Here is a 22451-nt window from a genome sequence, read left to right as displayed (position 1 = left end):
AGAGCTGTTGTTGTTAACTTATCTCTATGTCCAAGGTGGGGCTCCAACTCACCACCCTGAGATCAGGAATCACATGCTCAAGGGACTGAGCCAGGCAGGTGCCCTAATACCAGAGTTTTTGCCAGAGTCCCTTACTCCTTTTCTCTCCATAGGTGGTGGTGGGTGGGATCCAGGCCTTGGATATTTGACCCCAAATCAAAGATGAATGGGGAGCAATTCTAGGTCAAAAGTCTCTAGATCTGATTTAAGCCACTCTCTCAGCTCCACATTTCTCCCTCCCTTTTCCTCTCTCTTCCAAGAAACGGGCACCTTGCCTTCTGGAAGGGCCTAGGGGGATATGAGGGACAAAGCCAGAAGGACTCCTGGGTCCCTGGGATTTCTTATTGCTCTCTGTGTTGGGACTCCCTTTGGACATTCGCATCACCCCAGCCTCAGCCTCGGTCTCAGACTCTGCCTCCACCTCCGGAGGGCATCGTCCTTTTGGAGACAGAGGGGCCTTTCTGTTTGGTTCAAGGCAGCCTGTGACCACACTGGGGAGAAAGGAGTTAAAGCCGGGTCCCAGGATCAACGAGGGAAGTTCCGGCGGCCCACACTGGAGTGGAATGGGCAGACCAGCGAAGGGAGAGCGGGTTTGGGACGGAAGCGTGGGGCGAGTGGGGGGGGCTGCCAATCCATGCTTCACCTCCAGCGGCGCTCGGCATCCACCGGTAAACCGCGGTCCCCGGTCCCTGCCCCAAGGCCAGGACTCACTTTCCTCCCGACCCCCCGACCCAGAGTGGACCGCTCTCACCCCAGGCCAGTTGGGGGCTGGCGCTGACCCACCTCCAGAACCGGGAGGGGCGTGCCTCCCTCCGGCCGCCCTCCTATTGTCTGTGCGGAGCCCGCGGAGGGGCTGCGAGGGGCGGGGCCGGGGCGGGCGGAGGGAGGGAGGGCGGGCGGAGGGAGGGAGGGGCAGGTGGGAGCGGAGGGGGCGGGGGGAGATGCTTAGACTTCAGGGGCGGAGGAGGCGGCGGCGGCAGAGGAGAGAGCGGGAGGAGGGACGCGAGGCAGGAAGAGGGCTGCCGAAGGCCGGGCCAGGTGGCTGGAGCGGGCACCGGCTGCGCTGCGCTGCTCTCGGTTCCGACGGCCTCTCTCATGCGCTGAGGGCGCCGGGCTGGGCCGGACCGGCGGCCGGAGGGGAGGCTCCTCTCCATGGTCCAGAAGACCAGCATGTCCCGGAGCCCTTACCCACCCTCCCAGGAGATCCCCATGGAGGTGTTCGACCCCAGCCCGCAGGTGAGGTGTGGTGGCCGGGCCCGAGAGCAGGGGACCGCTCCCGCGGACCTTGTGGGGTCGGCTCAAGGGACGCAGGGAAGGAGTTATGTGCCCGGCGCGGAGGGGCGAGGGGCGCCTGCGCGCCCCCAGTCCCTGCCGGTTAATGATTGATGGGCGCTTGGCCTGGAGTTGGGCTGCGGTTTGGCGGAGCGGGGAGGGGGCGGTCGGGCCGCCTGTCACCCTCGCCTCCGCTCCCTCGCGTCAGTGTCCCTGCTGCTCTGGTACTGGCTCCCGGGCTGGAGAGTGGGGGTGCTGGCGGGGCATCCAGGGGTTGAGGGAGGCTAGAGAGAGAGCTCAAGCAAGGGGGCGACGCAGAGCACGTTCGGGGGGCGCCAGGCGGGGGTGGGTGGGGCGGGGGTGGCACTTGGAGATGGCCGTGGCGGTGGTCGGGGCGGTGCCAGCAGGCCTTCGGAGCCGCAGACACGGGCCTTTCGAGGGTGGGGAAGGGGCCGGCCCCGGGCTAGGCCCCCATCCTGGCACCTCAGCTACATCCTCCTGTTGGACCGCCTTCCCTCCCCCAACACCCACGTTATCTTTCCTTCTCCACCCCTCTCCCCTCCCCAGCCTTAGAAAACGCCTCCAAAGTTTGGAAAGTTGGATGGATGCCAACTCACTGTCCTGGAGGGGAGAAAGCCCTGTTACCTGGGGATTGGGGGGGGTGTCTGCGGCCCACCCCCAGTCATACTTTGCGGGTACCTCGGGTTATCCCCAGGAAGGGGTGTTCTTGGGTGTGGTGCGGCCCACGGAGTGACCAGCAGGGTCTGGGGTGACTGGTCAGAGTCTAGGGTGGTCGCGCGAAGGGATTTCTCTGGGACAAGGCCATTCTCCAATCTGGCAACATCCCAAGGGTAGGATACCATTAACTCTTTTCTTGCTGTGACCAGCCTGGAGCAACTGAAACCACCATGATAATGTGGTTGATGGGCATGTGGTGGGGGGGTCAGGTTAGACCTAAAAATACCTCCCTTCTCCACCCTCAGCCCCTTGGAGCCTGGGAGGCAGCTGACTGGGGCCTTCCTTTCAGCTGTCCCTTGTCTCTCTGGGTGCCACTCCCTTTTTCCATCCTGGGGTGGTGGTGATGGTGTGAAAGAGAGTCAGGGGCTCACTGGAGGATTCTCTTAAGTTTGTAAGAATCCTCAGTCCTAGAGGTCGGGTGTGTGTTTGGTTTGAGAGAAGGGGCTGGGAGGGAGGAATTTTGAAGGGTTCCCAGATACCTTTCTCTCCCATCTACCCATGCTCCTTCTTGTACTCAGGCCCAAGGAACCAGAGCCCCCAGTCTGATCATGTCTTATCTAGCTTCTTGGGCAAAGGAACTCTTAGGATAGGGGCTGGGAGCAAGGGTCTGGAGGGCCTGAACGCCCCCATCATCTCTCCCCAGCACACTCTGGACTGGCCTGGGGCCAAGTGTATGTGAGTTAGGGAAGGCAAGGATGAGCCCCCTTGACAGGAGGCCTGGAAATACCTGAATGTGTGGCTGCTCGAGAGGTCAGGCAGTGTCCGCTCCACCCAAGCCAGAAGCCCAGCCAGTGAGGCTGAGCTAGCCTACCCCCGGGCCTTGTGGGGGCTGTGTCCTAGTCTTGTCTTGGGGCAGGGCCAAGGAGCATTCAGATTGATGCAGCCTGGTGGGAATTGGCTATGGGCAGTGGCTGCTGGGGGTTAGAGAGTGGAAGCTTGAGTCCTCTCCCCCTTGGGGAGAGGTATGACCACCGTGATGATGAAGAGGGGCCTGAGAAACAGTCCTGCTGGTGCTGGTGGGGAGGGGGGCTGTGTTGTTAAACCTATCCCCATGATTCTGGGCTGGGTTGGGGTTAGATGTTTCCTTTCCAAATACAGTTCCATGCCCCATCTCTTGGGCCCCCCTTCCCCAGAAATCTGGTTTTGGGTCTCCAAGAACTGAGAGCTGCCACTCCCCTCCCCACTCTGCGGAAAAATGAAGGCAAGATTTGGGTTCAGGATAAGCCAAGCTGGGCCCAGGTTGGCGATTCCTTGTCACTCTGGGGGCCACAGGCACAATCAGCCCCCCTCTGCTCCAGCGGAGGGGGAAAGGGCGGGGGACTTTCCCCAGCTCTCTCTGCCCCCCTCACACTGCAGGCAGCCTCTCCCTTCCCCGGAGGACTCTGCAGCCTGCCCAGCATCTTAATTAGCTTTGCTGCCTAATGAGTCTCCAGCTTCTCAGTGCCTCCCTGTTCCCAGTCTCTCTGGCTTGGTTTGGGGGTTTCTGGGTGTGCTTCCTAAGGTTCTCTCCCACTGTCCCCCCACCCCAAGGCTGTGGTCTGGGCCCTCCCTCCCCCCGGGCTGTACCATCTCTGGAAGAAGATGGGGGGTGGGGCTGCTCAGATCAGGGAATGATATTCCCAAAGCTTGGCTGTAAGCTCTGGGCCTGATGGGATGAGGGTTGGGAACGGCCCTTTCTGATTCCACTCCTGTCCATTCCTGGCTTCCCCAGGGTAAATACAGCAAGAGGAAAGGGCGGTTCAAAAGGTCGGATGGGAGCACGTCCTCGGATACCACGTCCAACAGTTTTGTCCGCCAGGTAATGGGGAGGCTGGGCTGAGAGGAAGGAGGTGGGCTGCTTGGTGGAGACCAGCATTGGTGAGCTGGGGCTGAGGTTTTTCTCCAGGCACCCTCTCCCTGTCATTTGTCACCTGGCCGGAACCACCCCATCACCCTTCCCCCGGTGACCTCTCCTACACACACTGTCAGCCTGCACCCACTCCCTCAGCCCCCGCCCTGCCCCTCCCCCAGCTCCAGGCACCAGCCCCTGCTGCCTGCCTGCGTCATCTCATTCAGGGACAGCCTGGCCTGCCTCCTTCTAGCTTGCTTCGGGCTGTCACCCACTCCCCCTGCCGGCTGTCTGCTTCCATGTCCTCCCCCAGAACCTGTGACAGCGTGGGTTAGAGGCAGAGCCTAAGAGATGAGGAGCCAGGTCCTTTGGGTCCCTGGAGCCCCGGTGAAGTATGGCAAGGAGGAAACGCCCTCCTGCCCGTCCAGCTGACTGTTCTTGACTATGCAAAGAGAAAGTGTGTTGGAGGGTGTGAGGGCAGGAGGGGGTTGGTTTTAGAGAGGACTATAGCTCAGCACCCCTGGCTGCAGGAGGCTGGATAGCTTTCTGGGGTCTTTCCTCAGTCAGGAAGATGCCATTCTCCTCTCTGTTCTCACTCTCAACCCCAGGCCATCTCAGGCTCAGGGAGAGGCAGCCAGAGAACCATGTGGTTGCTATGACTACAGAGCATCTCAACAAAACCTGGTACCCAAAAAAGGCGAGAGAGGCTTGGGATCAAACGAGGAAAGGGAGTATGTCAAAAGGGGAAATGGGCAGGGCATGTGAGGGCAGAGGACAGCAGGGAGGTCAAGGGAGGTCAGCCCCCCACCTCCTCAGGCTGGATAGAGAGGGTGGCGCCAGGCACACCCACCGGCTGAGTCCAGGTTGTGGAATGAGGCCCGTTGTGACTCTTCTGTCTCCACAACACTCGGCACATGTTAGCCCGGGCCGGACTTGAGAGGGTCAGACAAGGAGCCCTTCATCCCATCATCTTCTAAGTACACAGACAGACAGGAAGTCCTTTCTTCAGTCTTTTCCTCATCCCTCCTGTTGCAGGACTGGGCCAGGGACAGAGCCGGGAGGAATGACGCTATGCTCAGTGTAACTCCTCTTGACAGAAAAGAACCTTTGGTTCCTTCATTCAGTGTTTGCCCGCTCTCCCCCCCCAAGGGCATCAGACCCCCAGCCTTCAGTCCTTCCTCCTCTCAGCTCCCTAGCTCTGACCCCTAGTAGGTGGCAGGGAGTTGGGGGGGGGGCAGGCCTTGCCACATCTCTGAGCTAAATATACCCTAGCAGTTTGCACATGTAGCAACTCTGCTTGTAACCTGAGCCCCCGGGGGAACGGGCAGTTTAGGCCACCCCCTAGGCCGGCAGGGCCAGGCACTGAGGGCGCCGGGATGGAGGCGCCCAGCCGGACCCTCGTAGTGGTGAGCTAGGGATGGGGTGGGAGTCGGGGTGGGTGGGAGCAGGCCCAAAGGGAAAGCTGATGGGGGAACCCTCACTCTAGCCTGTCTCCTTGCCTCCTCGCTGTTACCCTGCTCCTGCCATTTCTGATATGTCTACTGCGTGCGCGTGCGTGTGTCTGCACGTGTGCGTGCGTGTGTGCATGCGTGTGCGCGCGCGCATCTCTGTAAGGATCAGTAAATGCCTGTCTGCCACGCTGTCTCTGGGTCTGTTTCTCCCGCTCTCTGGGCATCTGTCTCCCTGATTCTTAGTGCTGTCATCAGGACGGGTGGAGAGTGGAGATGAGCTGGTTTTCACCGTCCTTCACTTTTGTCTTTTCCGGCTCTTGTTAGTGACCCCGCCCTACCCCAATCTTGCACCTTCACAAGTCTCCCATTTTTGTGATTTGGCTGGGAATGGAGTGGGCAGCCTCCCTAGCTAATGACAGGACCCTCTGGGGAAGTTGGGACTTTGTTTACTCCCTTTCCCAGGTCCCCCAGGCATTCCTGGCCAAGTGACCCTTTCATGGCCTCAGGAAAGACCCCCCACGTGGGTGTAGTCCAGCTCTTCCTCCGCATCCCCTTCTCCCCCTGTCCCCGCACCACCCCATTTGTGTAGTGACACAGATGCGCACCTCCTGGCTCCTGCCCTCATGGGCCCCACACAGTCAGGGACATTCACACCTAGGGTCCCCCCCGCCCGCCGCCTCCCAGCCGCGCTTAGGTGCACCTGTCTGCATTCAGTTGTGCATATCCAGCACATACTGGGGAACACCCTCCTAAATGCACTCGAAGTTGCACACCCAAGCACGTCCGTGAATAAGCATGTTCATTGACACCTTGGGTCTCACCCACGCACCTGCATCCCTGAGGGAATTCCTGGTGCTCTGGGATGGTCCACATGGTCAAGGCCAGCTTCCTGGCATAGCCAGACTTGTGGATCTGCTGAGACCCTAGTAGCCAGCAGCCCTAGTATCAAAGCAAGGCCTGCCCCATGTTCTGTTCTTCACCTGCCTCTTTTGCCTGCACTACCCTAGGAATCTTGGGTTCTCTTTTTAGATCTTGTAAGAGACTGAGGATTGGGGTTCCTCTGATTCTGGCCAGGGAAGTAGGATTTTATCTCCTCTCACCTTTGAGCAGAAGATAGCAAAATTTTTGGTGTCCCCATCCTGCAGAGCAGGCTGCCCGCTGCCAATGGTGCCGAGAACTCAGGCCTGTGCCAGTGGCTACTGTCCCTGGAAGGACTCAGTGGGGTTCTCCTGAGTCCGTCTCAGCCCGTGTGGTCTTGGGGACAGGGGAGGGAAGGAGGAACAGGGAGTGGAGACTCGTCCCCTGGCACTCCTCCCCTGCACTGTGCCCCTATCAGGTTCCCACCCCTCCCTGGGCCCCAAGCAGCTGTCCTGGGACCTGCTTTAACCCCCTGCTTGCTGCTGTCGCCCTTCCTAGGGCCACAGTTTTCCCAGGGGCCTGCCAATCTCAGTCCCTGGTTCCTCTCATCTAAGTACCACCTTTTCCTAGCCCTTGTGGCATCACGCTGGGGTGGCTGGGGCTTGAGGGATCCATGATGGGTGGCCCCTCTGTGCCTTCCAAGACCTAGGAACCAGGAGGCAGTGTGGGCCCTGAGTCAGCCTGGTCTGTTTTTAGGGCTCGGCGGAGTCCTACACCAGCCGACCCTCGGACTCTGATGTGTCTCTGGAGGAAGACCGGGAAGCCCTAAGGAAGGAGGCAGAGCGCCAGGCATTAGCCCAGCTCGAGAAAGCCAAGGTGAGAAATACAGAGTCAGGGGACTGTGCTGGCGCTATTTCCCCCATCCCAGGCCTTAGAGATGGGCTGAACAGACCCAGGGTCAAGTTTTGGCCCTGACACTTCTCAACTGGTATTCCCCAAGGCCTCGATGTGCTCTTGTCTTACAGCTGTAAAATGTGGGCTATACTACTTGCCTTCTTGTGTAGTATGTATAATAGGTGCTTAATAGTGTTGCCCCACGTAATAGAAACTTGAGACTCTCCACTTCTTTCTGGAGTCCAGTGTGTCCTGGGCTGATCCTCATTAGCTGCGTGATCTCAAGCGAGCTGCTTAGCCTTCCTGAACTTTGGTCTCCTCATTCATTAAGATGAAGATAATAATAGTAGTTAACATTTATTTATTTATAAGGATTTTATTTATTTGACAGAGAGAGACAGAGTAAGAGAGGGAACACAAGCAGGGGGAGTGGGAGAGGGAGAAGCAGGCTTCCTGCCGAGCAGGAAGCCCAATGCAGGGCTCGATCCCAGGACCCTGGGATCATGACCTGAGCTGAAGGCAGATGCTTAATGACTAAGCGACCCAGACCTCCCTTTTAAAAATTTTTTTAAGATTTAATTTAATTTTTTTTTTTTTAAATAATCTCTACACCCAATATGGGGCTCAAACTCACAACCCCGGGATCGAGAGTCGTATGCTCCACTGACTGAACGTGCTCCTAGTAGTTAACTTCCTAAAGCTTTTGTGGTGAATAAATGAGGTAATGCTTGTAAAACATGTAACACAGGCCCTGGCACAGTAAATGTAACTGCAGTTATTATTATTATTATTACTAATATTCTTTCCAGATGTCATTCCAGGCTACTACGTCCAATCTCCAGTGGCCCCCTCCATTCTGAGAAGGCCAAATTCTATTTTTTTTTAAAGATTTTATTTATTTACTTGACAGACAGAGATCACAAGCAGGCAGAGAGTGGAGGAAGCAGGCTCCCCGCCGAGCAGAGAGCCCAACGCAGGGCTCGATGATCCTGGGACCATGACCTGAGCCGAAGGCAGAAGCTTTAACCCACTGAGCCACTCAGGCGCCCCTCTATTTTTTTTTTTAACTCTGAAATTTAACATATATACAGGAAAACTACTTAAACAATTCAGTATACTTTCTAACGATCAACACAGAAAACCTCCATATCATCCGCATCCTGTACAGTACATCATGGCTTAACCCTCCTGTTGTCATTCTCCCTGTGCACCTCTAGACCAAGCCTGTGGCGTTTGCTGTGCGGACAAATGTCGGCTACAACCCATCTCCTGGGGATGAGGTGCCAGTGCAGGGAGTGGCCATCACCTTCGAGCCCAAGGACTTCCTGCACATCAAAGAGGTGGAGAGAGCACTTGGAGTCTGGAAGGGTGGGGACGGAGGGGTGCAGGGTAGCGGGTACCAGGAGAGGGGCAGCTGGAGCTCTAGCGGAAAAAGACTTCTGAGCCTAGCAGAGCTTGGCTGAATCTGCTGTGTGACCTTAGAGAAATCTCTTCCCCTCTCTGAGCCTCTAACTTGCAGTGGTAAAATGGGGTGGTGATGCCGAGGTCACACGGCTTTCGAGAGGGTTTGGGAGATCTGTAAGGGGAGTGGCAGAGTGCAGGCACATGTGGGTGTCACCATTTGCTCCTCTTCCTGCCTTTCCAGGGTGCCGTGAGCCCATGGTGGGATGAGGACCTGCTGGGTGTGGGGTGATCTGTGGCCTGAGTGGATACAGGTCCCGGGGTTGTTCTGAGACCTGGGGCCTGGCTCTTTGCAGGGGGGGGTGCCACCCCCTGAGGAGGCTTGGCAGGTCCCGGGGTGGTTCCCCCTAGGGTGGCTGCTGACTTGTCCCTCCAAGCTCCCTATTGGTCTCTCCCACCCCACCTGCTGTGGCTGTCCGCAGAAATATAATAACGACTGGTGGATCGGACGACTGGTGAAGGAGGGCTGTGAGGTTGGCTTCATCCCCAGCCCCGTCAAGCTGGACAGCCTGCGCCTCCTGCAGGAACAGAAGCTGCGCCAGAACCGCCTCAGCTCCAGGTGTTTAGCTGGGGACCGCAAGGGGGCCCTCCAGCTGGGACTCAGGCGCAAGGGTTGACCACTTGCCCCGAGGGCCCAGCCGCCTGCGGGTGTCACCCGTGGGGCTGGAGAATCTCCAAAGGGAGTGGGGGTCAGGCAGCCTGTGAGAGAACAGGCTTCCCCCGCCCTCACGCCCACCCCCTCCGCTCACAGCTCCGTTTGCCTCTCTGCCCACACAGCAAATCAGGTGACAACTCCAGTTCCAGCCTAGGAGACGTGGTGACTGGCACCCGCCGCCCCACGCCCCCTGCCAGTGGTAAGAGCTGCTGCCACCTTAGGGAACTGCGGGGGTGGGGCAGGGGAGCTCCTGGGTGGGGTGGTCTCCGCACTGCCTGTCCTCTCCTTTCCGTGCAGTAGGGGGCACCCGAGTCCTGAATCCTCCAAACACACCCAGCGGTACCCCCCGCCCCCCTCCTGAAGAGTAGGACACCCCCCCCATGCTGGGCCTGTCGGTGCCCATTCTCTCATGTCTCTCCTTCCCCTTTCTTCGGGAGCTCCATCTCTCTGCCTGACTCCCCTGCCCCATCCCCATTCATTTCTTCTAGCTCTGTTCCATTCACCTCTTCTTCTTTCTTTTTTCCCCATCCCATCCCTGCCTTCTGTACTTGTGTCTCCATGTCCATCCACTCCTCCCCACCTCGCCTCCCTCCTCTCTCCTGACTGCGGTCCAGGTAATGAGATGACTAACTTAGCCTTTGAACTAGACCCCCTAGAGCTAGAGGACGAGGAGGCAGAGCTCGGGGAGCAGAGCGGCTCTGCCAAGACTAGTGTTAGCAGTGTGACCACCCCGCCACCCCATGGCAAACGCATCCCCTTCTTCAAGAAGGTAATTCTTGCTGGGTTCTGGCAAGAGGGCAGGGGGTCAGGGCCCAGGTCTTTGGCAGTGGAAGGGGCCAGAACAGATTCACATGCAGCTCTGGCTCGGTTCTTTGGGGGGCAGGGCCTCCTACCAAGGAGCCGGGAGGGCTGGCGTGGCACCAGGAATGGGCATGTCCAGCTTCACGCACCAGCCCACCCTGGCCCACCCCCAGGAAGGAATGTTTCCTGCAGTTGAAGAACCCCTTCCCTTGGAAGGCTGTACCCTCTTGCCCCAGCACTACGGGAAGCAGGGGCTGGTGGTAATGAAACTGGGATGTTCCGTGTCTGCCCTCCACCCCCACGTGTGATGGGGAGAGTGGAACGGTGACCCCTCTTTATCTTTTTTGGACTCCGTGGGGCTAGGGTGGGCACACTGGCTGCACAGCGGGACAGTTTAAGGAACGCTTACAATGGGCAGGTTGGACTGCGCTAGAGGCAGGAGATGGGGACCAAATTACAGGCTGTCACCCTTTCCAGAACTTTTCCCAAGACCCAGAAAGGGGAAGGGCATGTCAGAATATTCCCAGGTCCACTGGACTGACTGTCAGTCCTTCTCCCAGCCCTGATCTTGGGCCATCTCTGACTCCCCCTTGGCACGGGGTCCCGTCCCCTCTCTCTGGCTCTGTCTGTCACTAACACGCATGCCTTGTTATCTCTCCTCGTCTGCCCGCTCTCCCTCCCTCTCTTGTCCTGGCTCCTTCCTTGCCCTCTGCCCCTGCCTGGGTGCCCTCCCCTCTCTCCCCTGCTCCCCACTTTTGGCAATCTCTGGACCCAGCCAAACAGAAGCAGAAGTCGGTGAGTATCACAGCTTTCTGTGTCCCCCTCCCCACCCCCTGGGATGAGCTAGTGGGACCTTCTAACACCCATTCTCGTGCCCTCCCCACCCACCCCCCCATTTCCCTCACCCTGATTCTCCTTGGCCATCCCTCCTGATCCCCTACATCTGGGCTCTGGGAGCAGGGGGAGGAGAGGATGCATGGGGGAGCCTGGAGGCTGGGGAAGAGGGGCTAATGCCATCTCCACTGTGGGGTTCCCCTCCCTGCTTCCACCTCAGACAGAGCATGTGCCCCCCTATGACGTGGTACCTTCCATGAGACCCATCGTCCTGGTGGGACCGTCGCTCAAGGGCTACGAGGTAGGAGCCCATAGAGGGGAGTGGACCCAGAGGGGGCACAGACCTTTAGAAAGATGCTACAGAAAGGTTCAGACTCCAGGGAGATCCCCTGGAAGGGCCCAGATTCCCAGGGTATCTCTCCAGAAGGCTACAGACCTTCAGAGAAGCCCCCAAAGGGGCCTGACCCACAGGGAGACCCAGAAGGGTCCAGTGTGCCTCCCCCAAGACACCCCTGAGAAGGGTCTTCCCAGAGAATCCATCTAGAAGAACCTTTGGAATCAGAGACCCCATTGGAAGTTCCTCAGACCCAGAAGGAACCCCCCACTTTCCCCAGAGGCCCATTTATCTCAGAAATTAAAGAAGAAAATGGAATGTGAGGGTGTACGTACTTAGCAGCCGACCCTTCCTGAGTGGCTTTAAACACCTGACTTCCTCCCCCACCCCAACCCCCAACCTCAGGTTACAGACATGATGCAGAAAGCTTTATTTGACTTCTTGAAGCATCGATTTGATGGCAGGTAAGACCCTGGGAGCTGGCTCCGCACTCCCACTGTGGTCCTCTGCTGCTGGGGATGGGCAGGGTGGGTTTGAATGATGATCCTGGGCTTCCTTGGACTGAAATCTAGGAGGCAGGCCTGGAGCCTGGGGGCATGGGCAGGGCACTCGAGCCCACCCTGACCCCCTATTCCCCTTGCTCCATCCCTCAGGATCTCCATCACTCGTGTGACAGCGGACATTTCGCTGGCTAAGCGCTCGGTCCTCAACAACCCCAGCAAACACATCATCATTGAGCGCTCCAACACACGCTCCAGCCTGGGTGAGCCCACCCTGCGGTGTAGGAGGGGAGGGTGGAGGGGGTGCATCTCCAGAAGGGTTGGATTGTCCGTTGCCTCTTGGGGGAGGCCCCCCCTACATTCCCCCTTCCCCGTGACTCCGTGCCCCGCAGCTGAGGTTCAGAGCGAGATCGAGCGAATCTTCGAGCTGGCCCGGACCCTTCAGTTGGTCGCTTTGGATGCTGACACCATCAACCACCCAGCCCAGCTCTCCAAGACCTCACTGGCTCCCATCATTGTTTACATCAAGATCACCTCTCCAAAGGTAGGTGTGAGAGCCTGACCCTAGTGGGGACAGGAGTGCTCTGGAGTTGGGTGGCCTGTATTTCAGTCCCGGCAACTGCTTATTAACTGTGTGACCCAATCTCCCTGAGCCTTATTTTCCTCCTCTGTAAAACTCCATCAAATGGACATTGTGAAAATCGAACCTAACGTGAATGCTTAACACTTAGCAAAGGGTCTGGTATGATGTGCCCCATCATGTATTAGCTGGTATAAGTATCATGGTAGGGTCATGCAGGCCAGCCCCCTGTCTCCACTCTGGTTGACCTCCCAGCCTTGGTCCAGAAAACTGTGCTTTTTTTTGGTCACAGTGTCACCCAACCACTTGGCAGTTGGGAGGTCTTTTCTGTCATTTGATTTTGTCCCTTTTTGCTGCATTGTCCTCGCTTGGACCTTGATAGAGATGAATTGGGAGGAAGGCTGATTTACTTCTTTTTAGTGTTGCAGCTTTGTGAGTTTCCTCTCCTAGGCGTTAGTGGGGGTTTGAGAAACATGGAGGGCGAGTTCAGGTGAAGGATATGAAGTGAGAAAATAGCATTAGGTTCAAGCCTTTGCCCTGGTTGACTTACTCGTTCATTCATTCATTCATTCATTCACTTTTGTTGTTTGTTTGGTGGTTGTTTTGTTACTGAGCTTGGGATCTCTGGAGGATTTATTTGGCCTCTGAGCCTCAATTTCTTCACCTGTAAAATGGGAATTAAACTCCCTCCCTTGTTATTGTTGAGGGGATTTCAGGTAATGATGGAAAGAGCCCCGAGTTCTGTCTGATTCATGACTGACAGCCAAGGGTGATAATTGTTCCCATTTTAGAGGAGCCTGGGTGGCTCAGTCATTAACTCAGGTCATGATCCCAGGGTCCTGGGATCGAGCCCCTTTGGGCTCCCTGCTCTGTGGGAAGCCTGCTTCTCTCTCTCTCACTCCCCCTGCTTGTGTTTCCTCTCTCAGTGTGTCATTCTCTGTCAAATAAATAAATACAATATTAAAAGAAAAAAAAAAAAAAACTGTTCCCATTTTGGAACACACCCTATGAGCGGAACACCCAGGTATCCTGACCTTTCTGAGTCCTAAGTTTCTAAGGAGTAGAAAGGGGAAGATAGGATTGAAGTCCTTCCTGGGTTGGTTGGAAAGATCTAATGAGTTAATGGATAGTTATGGATACAAAAACACTTTGTGAGCTGGAAGTGACTGATCCTTCATTTCTCCCAGGGGCACTGACCGAGGTGAAGGGTGGGGACTCTGGAACCAGGGCAACCAAAAGAACCAGCACTGCTACTCCTCACTCTGTGCTCTTTTGGCAAAGTCACCTAACTTCTCTGTGCCTGTTTCCTCGCCTGCAAAATAGGGATCCTCATGTGGTGGTTGTGAGGATGACATAAGTGGATTAAGCATGCAGAACACCCGGACCTACTAAGCACTGTTTTTCTTTTCTTTTCTTTTTTTAAGATTTTATTTACTTTTTTTTTTTAAGATATTTATTTATTTATTTGACAGCGAGCGAGAGAGAGAGAGAGAGATCACAAGTAGGCAGAGAGGCAGGCAGAGAGAGTGAGAGGGAAGCAGGCTCCCTGCCGAGCAGAGAACCCGATGCGGGACTCGATCCCAGGACCCTGAGATCATGACCTGAGCCGAAGGCAGCGGCTTAAACCACTGAGCCACCCAGGTGCCCCAAGATTTTATTTACTTTTTATTTGAGAGACAGAGAGAGGGGCGAGCAGGCTCCCTGCTGAGCAGAGAGCCCGATGAGGGGCTCGATCAGGATCCTGGGATCATGACCTGAGCCAAAAGCAGAGGCTTTAACCCACTGAGCCACCCAGGCGCCCTTTTTCTCTTCTCTTTTTAAAGATTTTGTTTATTTATTTGACAGAGAGAGGGGGAACACAAGCAGGGGGAGTGGGAGAGGGAGAAGCAGGCTTCCTGTCGAGCAGGGAGCCCAATGCGGGGCTTGATCCCAGGACCCTGGTATGACCTGAGCCAAAGGCAGATGCTGGACTGAGTCACCAGGCACCCCACCCCCCTTTTTAAAGATTTTTGTTTTGAAATAATTCCAAATCTAGAGAAGGGTTGCCAGAATAGTACCAGGAACTACCATTCTTTGAATGCCCTTCACTCAGATTCAGTAATTTTTTAAACTGCTTTATTGAGATCATTCACACACCATTCAATTCAGCCATTTAAAGTATATTACTTAGTTTTCTTCAGATTCACTAATTGTGAACATTTTGCCACATTTGCTTTATGTATGTGTTATGTATATGTGTATTTATATATATTTTTTCCTTATGAATCATTTGAGAGTAGGTTGAAGATACCATACCATGTCTTTATTCCTAAGTATTTCAACCTGTGTTTCTTAAGAACCAAGGACATTAATCTACATCACCACAGTACAGTTGTCAAATTCCAGAAATATTTTAGTCCTTCATTTTTCAGTTGCCCCAATAATGCTCTTTATGGCAGTTTCTCCCTGAATCCAGGATCACGTGTTATATTTAGTTGCTTTATCTCTTTAACATTCTTTTTTTTTTTAGATTTATTTATGTATTTGAACGAGAAAGAGCTCGAATGAGAGAGAGAGAGAGAGAGAGCACAAGCAGTGGGAGGCAGAGAGGCAGAGGGAGAGGGAGAAGCAGACTCTGCGCTGAGCAGAGAGCTCTACTTTGGGCTCAATCCCAGGCCCCCGAGATCATGCCCTGAGCCAAAGGCAGATGCTTAACCCACTTAACCCAGGAGCCCCTCTCTTTCACATTCTTAAACCGGAACAGTTCCCCAGCCTTTCTTGGATTTTTACGACACTGCTGTTTTTGTTTTTTTTTTTAATATTTTATTTATTTGACAGAGAGAAATCACAACTAGGCAGAGAGGCAGGCAGAGAGAGAGGAGGAAGCAGGCTCCCTGTGGAGCAGAGAGCCCGATGTGGGGCTCCATCCCAGGACCCTGGGATCACGACCCGAGCCGAAGGCAGAGGCTTTAACCCACTGAGCCACCTAGGCGCCCCCGACGCAGCTGTTTTTGAAGAGTACAGACCACAGAATTTGTAGACTGTTCTCAGCGTGGGTTTGCTTGATGTATGCTTGCGATGAGGCTTAGGTTTTGCATTTTGGTGTGACGTGTCTTTCAAGAGGCGCGAGGTGTCTGTTGTGTCGTTGGTGACATTAAATTTGATCATTTAGTGAAGGTCATGGCTTTCTGTTTAGTTATTATTACCATTATCATTACTGCTGTGGAGATGAGAATAATAATAGTGGCTCCCTCGTGAGATATTATCAGGACTAAACCAGCTTTTCATGTGGAAAGCACAGAACAGCGCCTGTTTGCAACAAGTGTCCCATCAGAGATGGCTGTCGCTGTTCCCGTGGGATGCCTGCTTGGACAGCGAAGGCTGTAAGGATGACAGGGATCAGGAAGGTGAATCACTGCCTTTCAGGGAGCCACTTCCGAGGAGAGGCTGGCATGAGACCCAGGAGAGAGCCTGAGCATTGTGTTAGGATGGACACAGGCCTGGCAAGGTCATTTCGGAAGAGGCGGTCAGGGCTGAGAGTCATCTAGCGTCCCTCCCTCCCTCCCCAGCCCTGACACGCTGGCTCCACCAGGACCTGCTTCTCTGACGTGGTGCACTGCGAGATCCCTCTAGCCCCTCTTCTCTCCCCCAAAACCAGGTACTTCAGAGGCTCATCAAGTCCCGAGGGAAGTCTCAATCCAAACACCTCAATGTCCAAATAGCGGCCTCAGAGAAGCTGGCGCAGTGTCCCCCCGTGAGTGCCCAGACCCTGGGAAAGGGGGGATATTTGGGTTCTCCTGTTTCCTCTGGCCTGCATGAGAGACAGAGTGACCAGGAGCACCAGGGTGGGGTCTATGGGAGTGAACTGGTCTTCCGGGAAAAGAGCGCCGGACAGGCAGTCAGAGATGGCTTTTGAGCCCCAGAAGCCCACTTCTGTGTGGGGCGTCAAGCCGGCCTCCAGACTTGGTTGCCTTATATCTAAGACGAGAGGGTTGGACTGTCTGGGTGTCAAGACCTTTTGTAGTTCTGCCAGTGTCTATATCTGAGAGTCGTCCTCTTCCTGGACATCCAGAGGTTTCTTTTTAACTTTGTCCTTCAACCCTTTGACTCCACCCACTGCACCTAGGCCACACCCTCACCCCCTCGGTCAAGCCCGGCTCATCCCAGCCCCGCCCCTAACCCCGCCTCCGCAGGAAATGTTTGACATCATCTTGGACGAGAACCAATTGGAGGATGCCTGTGAGCACTTGGCCGAATATTTGGAAGCCTATTGGAAGGCCACACACCCGCCCAGCAGCACTCCGCCCAATCCGCTGCTGAACCGTACCATGGCTACTGCAGCTCTGGCCGCCAGCCCTGCCCCTGTCTCCAACCTCCAGGTACAGGTGCTCACCTCACTCAGGAGAAATCTCAGCTTCTGGGGTGGGCTGGAGGCCTCACAGCGGGCCAGGTCCGTGCCCCAGCAGCAGGAGCATGCCATGTAGGTGTCCCACCCATCTCCCCTCCTGCCCAAGCCTCGGAATTGGAGCTCAGGGAACATGGGGAAGAAGGGAAGAGGTTTATTTTGTAAAAAATGTGGTGAGTGGCAGCTTCTGGTGTCTGTGGTTTTTGATGGGATGGGACGGGGGGTGCCTCCCTGGGCCTGGCCTGTCCCATAGGACTACAGCTGCTGCCCTAAGGGCTTTTGGATATGAGGACTGATTGGGGCATTGTTATAAGACAGGTGATTAGGAGAAAAACATGGAAGACTGATATTTTCCTTCACTGGACTTCACAGCCATTTTGTTTTTATTTTTTAAATTTATTATTATTTTTTAAGTAAACTCTACACCCAAAGTGTGCCTTGAACTCACAACCCTGAGGTCAAGAGTTGCATGCTCTACCAAGGGAGCCAGCCAGGTGCCCCCTCCCCCCCATTTTAGACCCAACAGAGCAAGGGCCATTTAACCCAGAGAAACTGTCCCTTCTCTCAGAGCCCTAATCCCAGAAGTTTCCTGAGAGGGGACCCAGAATGAAGCATCTTGTATGAGTTGATGCCCTACCTTCCATCCTTCTCCCAGTGAAAGAGATTCCGGGAAAGGCCCTCCTATGGGGGCCCTGCCCTAGGCTGGACCTCCTCCCTTGGGAGCTGCTTCCCATCTCTGAGCTCACACCATTAAGTATTTGGTTCTAGATTAGAGCCAGGAGAAAGCCATGAAATCATTCTAAGACCATTGCTTTTCAGATTTGTTTTCAGTAACAGAGCTCATTTGTTCATTGAAACAACTTCTTCTTTTTTAAAATATTTTTTTATTTGTTTGACAGAGAGAAAGATCACAAGTGGGCCGAGAGGCATGTGGGCGGGGGGAGCAGGCTCCCTGGTGAGCAGAGAGCCCAATGCAGGGCTCAATCCCAGAACCCTTAGATCATGACCTGAGCCGAAGGCAGAGGCTTAACCCACTGAACCACTCAGGTGCCCCTTCATTAAAACTAATAAGGAAGCTCAGTATATAAAGTGTCCTTGCTCTGCTCAGAGGGAGCTGGTGGCTTGACTTCCATTTCACCTCCACACGGACCCCTGAAGCACTTCTGTGCCCTTCTCGCCACCTTCGGTCTCCAGAGAACAGCTTGGAAATTGCTGGTCTAATCCCCATCATGCCACCACAGAGAAACTTGGTCATAGAGAGGAGAGTCATTTGCTCAGGGTCACACAGCTTGAAGTGATGGGGATGACACTAGAACCCAGCCCTTCTTGCACCCTGCCCAGCTGCCTCTGTGGTGGCCGTGACCATCAGATCACCTTTATGTGGCATTTGGACCTGAGGGTGTTGGGCCACCTCATTGTCTCTGGGGGCAGGGGAGGGGGAGGGGTTGTGTGTGGAGGGGGTGGGGGGTGGAGACCCATCAGCTTTCCCCAGGATGCTGCTTTGGTTTTTTGCTGGGGTCAGGGCAGGAATCCTATCAATCTTGGAGACTTTGTCCTCTGGCTAGGGAATAGATGCGGGAGGCGTGGGGCTGTGGAAGCCTGTGATTAGGGTCTGGTTTGAGCTGAAGGAGCTGGGGTTAGTGAGCTCAAGCTGCAGTCCTCTTAGTATATTTGGAAAATTGGGGCAGTGACTAACTCAATCAACCACTAACGAGTGGCGATGCTAATGAGCTGTTAATGATGATTTAGCCCAAGACAGCATTAATGACGTGCATTGAGGAAGCAATGACTAATTATTCATGGGCTTTCTACCATGGTTACCGGAAGAGTTCATGGCTCCTCATGTCTTACAAAGGTTGGGTGCCTCCTGTCCCAGTAGAGGAGCAAAGGCCCTGAGGTCTGTCCTCTGGCTGTGCTGGAGAGCCCTTTGCCCAGCTGCCCACCCCCTTTAGCCAGGCTGGATGTCTTGGTGCCATCACTAACCTGCCTTGCTTTGTTGTGTCTTTCTCACCCCTGCCTGATCTGCATGGTGTGTGCTGTCCGTCTGCTAACCAGGGACCCTACCTTCCTTCCGGGGACCAGTCGCTGGAGAGGGCCACCGGGGAGCACGCCAGCGTGCACGAGTACCCCGGGGAGCTGGGCCAGCCCCCAGGCCTTTACCCCAGCAGCCACCCACCAGACCGGGCAGGCACCCTGCGGGCACTGTCTCGCCAAGACACGTTTGATGCAGACACTTCTGGCAACCGAAACTCTGCCTACACGGAGCTGGGAGACTCATGTGTGGACATGGAAACGGACCCCTCAGAGGGGCCAGGGCTCGGAGACCCTGCAGGGGGCAGCACCCCACCGGCCCGGCAGGGATCCTGGGAGGATGAGGAAGAAGATTATGAAGAGGAGCTGACTGACAACCGGAACCGGGGCCGGAATAAGGCCCGCTACTGCGCCGAGGGTGGGGGTCCCGTTTTGGGGCGCAACAAGAATGAGCTGGAAGGCTGGGGGCGAGGTGTCTACATCCGCTGAGAAATCGAGGCCACGCGGTGGGGGGTGGGGAAGGGCCCTGAGCCCCGGGGAGGTAAGGGACAGAGGGGCTCACCACCGGGGGTGTATCTTTCCTCCAGGGGGCGCTGTCTCCCTCTCAGATGCCTTCACCGGGTGTTTGGGGTTTCTTTCGTGGTAGCATTCTAGCTCCCGGGATTCCCTTAAAGCCTGGCTGTAGGTTTTCACCTACGTGGTGTGGATGGATGGGGGGATGCCCACCTTTCTGCAGTGTCCCCTTTCTCCGACTTCAGGGGGCTCTCTCCCCTCACTCCCAGAGAAAAGGTGCACTTCTTTAACTCTTTCTACTTGGGGCTCTATATAGGGGTCCTAAATGGGGTGGCCCTTTCTTTCCCCAACCTGGAGTATTTGGGAAGGGTGAGGGGGCTTTTCCTGGAGAGGGAGAGCATAGACTCCTTCCCATGAGGGCTGTCTTCCCCAAACCCCAGATCCAGGGTCCCTCCCGGTGCCCACCTGTCTCCCAGCTTCCTGGCACCATTGTCTGGTGGGTGAAAGGTAGAGAATGGAAGCCCCATGGGGAGCTTGTCTTGGGGAGTGGTCTGAGTAGAGAGTGGCAGGCATCAAATGTCCTGACCTCTGCCAGAGCCCGACCCGGACGCCTGAAGAGCAGGCAGCCAGAGACCCTGCTACCCACCCCGCCACATCCATGCCTCGGCCTTCGCCCACCCAGGAATGAGCTTTGCCTACAACCTCCCTTGCCTACTGCCATCAGAAGAGGGGGCCCCTCTGCGTCTGAGCCCCCCACCCCGTTTCATCTGGGTATGGCACCCATGGAACACTAGTCCGCCTCATTTTGAAACCAAAAAACTGCTCCTTCACTATCACCTGGAGGCCCCAGGGGAGAGGCCCGCACCACCCCAGGGGTCACCTCCGGACCTCGGATCTCCCCTGGGGGGCTTGGCTGCTGCTGCTGTTCTATTTGCCTCTTGTGATCCTGTCCTATACCCACGTCCACTCCCCCAGGAGAGGCCTTGGTACCCCCCCCCCCCGTCCCCCTGAGTGTTCCTCAGCCTAGCATCCCTCCAGCCCAGCAGCCCTGCCCCTCCCCAGCACCCAGCTGGGCCAGAGAGAGCCGATTGTGCCAACGAGGACTGGGCCCTGCCCGGCTGCCCGCCTCAGGGATGGGCCCCTCACGCCTGTCTCGCCACCTCCTGTGCCAATGTTGTCCCACCCCCCCCACTGGGGGTGGGGTGCAGCTTCCACTCACTGGTTAGAAGACATCACTGCCCAACCTCCCTCCCTCCCTGTCTGGTGTCTTGTGCCCCCATCTGTCTGTCTGTCCATCTGTACTCCCCTAGAAGTATTTGGCCACATATAAAACCGCCGTCCTGTCCTTTGCAGCCGCCTCCTGAGCCTGGTTCTTCGTTCCTGCCATGTGGCTAGCCTGGCCCCCAGTGGGAGCTGCATGCTGGGGAGTGTGAAGGGGCGGGCCTGGGAGGAAGCTGGGTCCGGAGCTGGTTATTCAACAGGAGAGAGTGCTTTGTTTTGCGGCTCTCGAGCATCACGGTCAAGGCTGATGGGAGCTATGTGGCCCGTTTCAGCCACAGCTTCCCATCAGCCCCAAGTCTTACCCATTCCCCCATAAGTAGAGCCTGAGAAAATGGAAGACTGAGGTGAAGTGGGTGTCGCAGGCATTACTCAGGGGGTGAGATCCAGTTTTTCTGCTCCTGTGGGCTCAGCTGCTGACCAGCACCTCCTGAGAGAGAGTGGCTGAGTTCTGTCCGGCGCCCTCCTCCACTGATGCCCTGGTTGACCAGCTTGGGGGATGAAAGAGGTCTACTTTGGGGGGCAGAGAATGGGGGCCCCCCCAGCCCCAGCCCGATAACATCAAGAGTGAGAAAGTCAGCAGGTGTCTGTGTCAGTTCTGTTATCACCAGCTGGCAGGATGTGGACCCCGGACTGTTGTCACCGCCGGCCCGTATATCCTGCCACACGTGGCACTCAAACCATTTCTCCACTCTCCTTGTTTCTGGCGTGGTGGACCTAGAGGACTAGAGCTCCTGGGTCCCTCACCTGAATGTTTTTGCCCTAAGTGCATGTGTGGGGGGGGGGGGCGTGTAGAGGGCAGCAGCCATCTAGATCTTCCAGGTGAGGAGTTAGCAGACCCAGGGAAAGGAAGTGGTTAAGTCCACAGGTCAGGTGGCTGGCCCAAGATCCTAGGGAGTTGATGATAAAGACTGCTGGGATTGGAGTCCAGTCTCTGCCTCCCAACCTAGTGTTCTTACCCCACTGCCTTTCAACGGAGTCAATCGTTTATTCCTGTGTTTACTTATTGAACATTTGAGTACCTACCGTGTACCAGGCACAAGTCTAAAAGGGAGCCACAGACCGACCAGGACAGCACTGTGAGCTCGCTGCTGGGAGAAGCACTGAGTTCTGCAGGAACCTGGTAGAGGGGAAATTCCCCTAGCCTGGGGAGGTCACGAGAGACTTCTCCGAGGAGGTGAGGCTTGAGTGAAGTCTAGAAGCCTGGTTAAGAGTTAACCTCGGCGGGGGTGGGGGGCAGGGAGTAAGTGTTCAAGGCAGAGGAAGCAGGTGACATGCATGGCATGTTCCTGGTACTTCACCAGCAAAGTGTGCTCTCAAGGTGGTGGTCAGAGAAGGGTCAGCAGGAGCAGATCACAGGGGGCATTGAGTCATGTGATGGAGTCTGGGCTTTGTCCTGAAGCCGCTGGGCAGACATTGAAGGCTTGTAAGCAGCAATGGCAAAGTTGTCTTGGTTGCAGTTTGGAGCATAGATTGGAGGGGCTAGCCTGGACACAGCTGCGGTCCTCCGGGTAAGAAACAAGGTGGGGCTGCACTAGACCACAGCAGTGGAATAGGAAAGGAGGCAGTAGCTGCCAGAGACAGCAAGCAGTTAGAATCCAGCGCTCTTGGAGAGCAATTGGTGGTGGCCAGTGAAAGAGAGGGATGTGTCTGGGGGTAACTGTGGGTGACGGTCTTCTCGGACATAGAGGAAGCAGGTGGAAAAACCAGGTTAGGGGCAGAAACAATGTCAAGCTTTGGACAAGGCAGGCTTACAGTGCCTGTGGAAGGACACCCAAGAGGAGAAGAACAAAAGGCAGCCGGGGGCTTAGTCTGGAGAATCAGGGAATTGCAGAGAGCTCCATCTGGGGATGGACCCCGATCTTTTGAATCAATGGCAGGAATTATTAACTTCAGTTTACAGATAAAGTTCAGTGAGGCTAAGCAACGTCCACAGTTACACAGCTATGGAGCAAGGACTTGAACTCAGATCTTTGAAGTTCAAGTTCTGCGGTGCCTAT

General features: G+C 55.7%; 1 protein-coding gene across 2 annotated transcripts; it reads left to right on the top strand.

Annotated features, from left to right (window-relative positions):
- Positions 1-1013: 1013 nt before the first annotated feature.
- Positions 1014-21226, top strand: CACNB1 (calcium voltage-gated channel auxiliary subunit beta 1). 2 transcript variants are annotated; one of them, XM_045986522.1, is made up of 14 exons: positions 1014-1275; positions 3761-3847; positions 6943-7062; positions 8298-8420; positions 8964-9100; positions 9319-9395; positions 10773-10792; positions 11052-11132; positions 11571-11629; positions 11819-11928; positions 12058-12209; positions 15883-15978; positions 16418-16603; positions 18685-21226. In XM_045986522.1, the coding sequence occupies exons 1-14, from the start codon at positions 1192-1194 to the stop codon at positions 19147-19149; spliced, it is 1797 nt and encodes a 598-aa protein (XP_045842478.1). In that variant the 5' UTR covers positions 1014-1191; the 3' UTR covers positions 19150-21226. The 2 variants fall into 2 exon arrangements, with proteins under 2 accessions (XP_045842478.1, XP_045842480.1); XM_045986524.1 differs by lacking the exons at positions 10773-10792; positions 18685-21226 and adding an exon at positions 9811-9965 and having other exon boundaries at positions 16418-16776.
- Positions 21227-22451: the final 1225 nt, after the last annotated feature.

This window comes from Meles meles, chromosome 18, assembly GCF_922984935.1.
Source record: "Meles meles chromosome 18, mMelMel3.1 paternal haplotype, whole genome shotgun sequence".
NCBI classification, from domain to species: domain Eukaryota; kingdom Metazoa; phylum Chordata; class Mammalia; order Carnivora; family Mustelidae; genus Meles; species Meles meles.
This window is presented reverse-complemented; position numbering and strand designations above follow the sequence as displayed.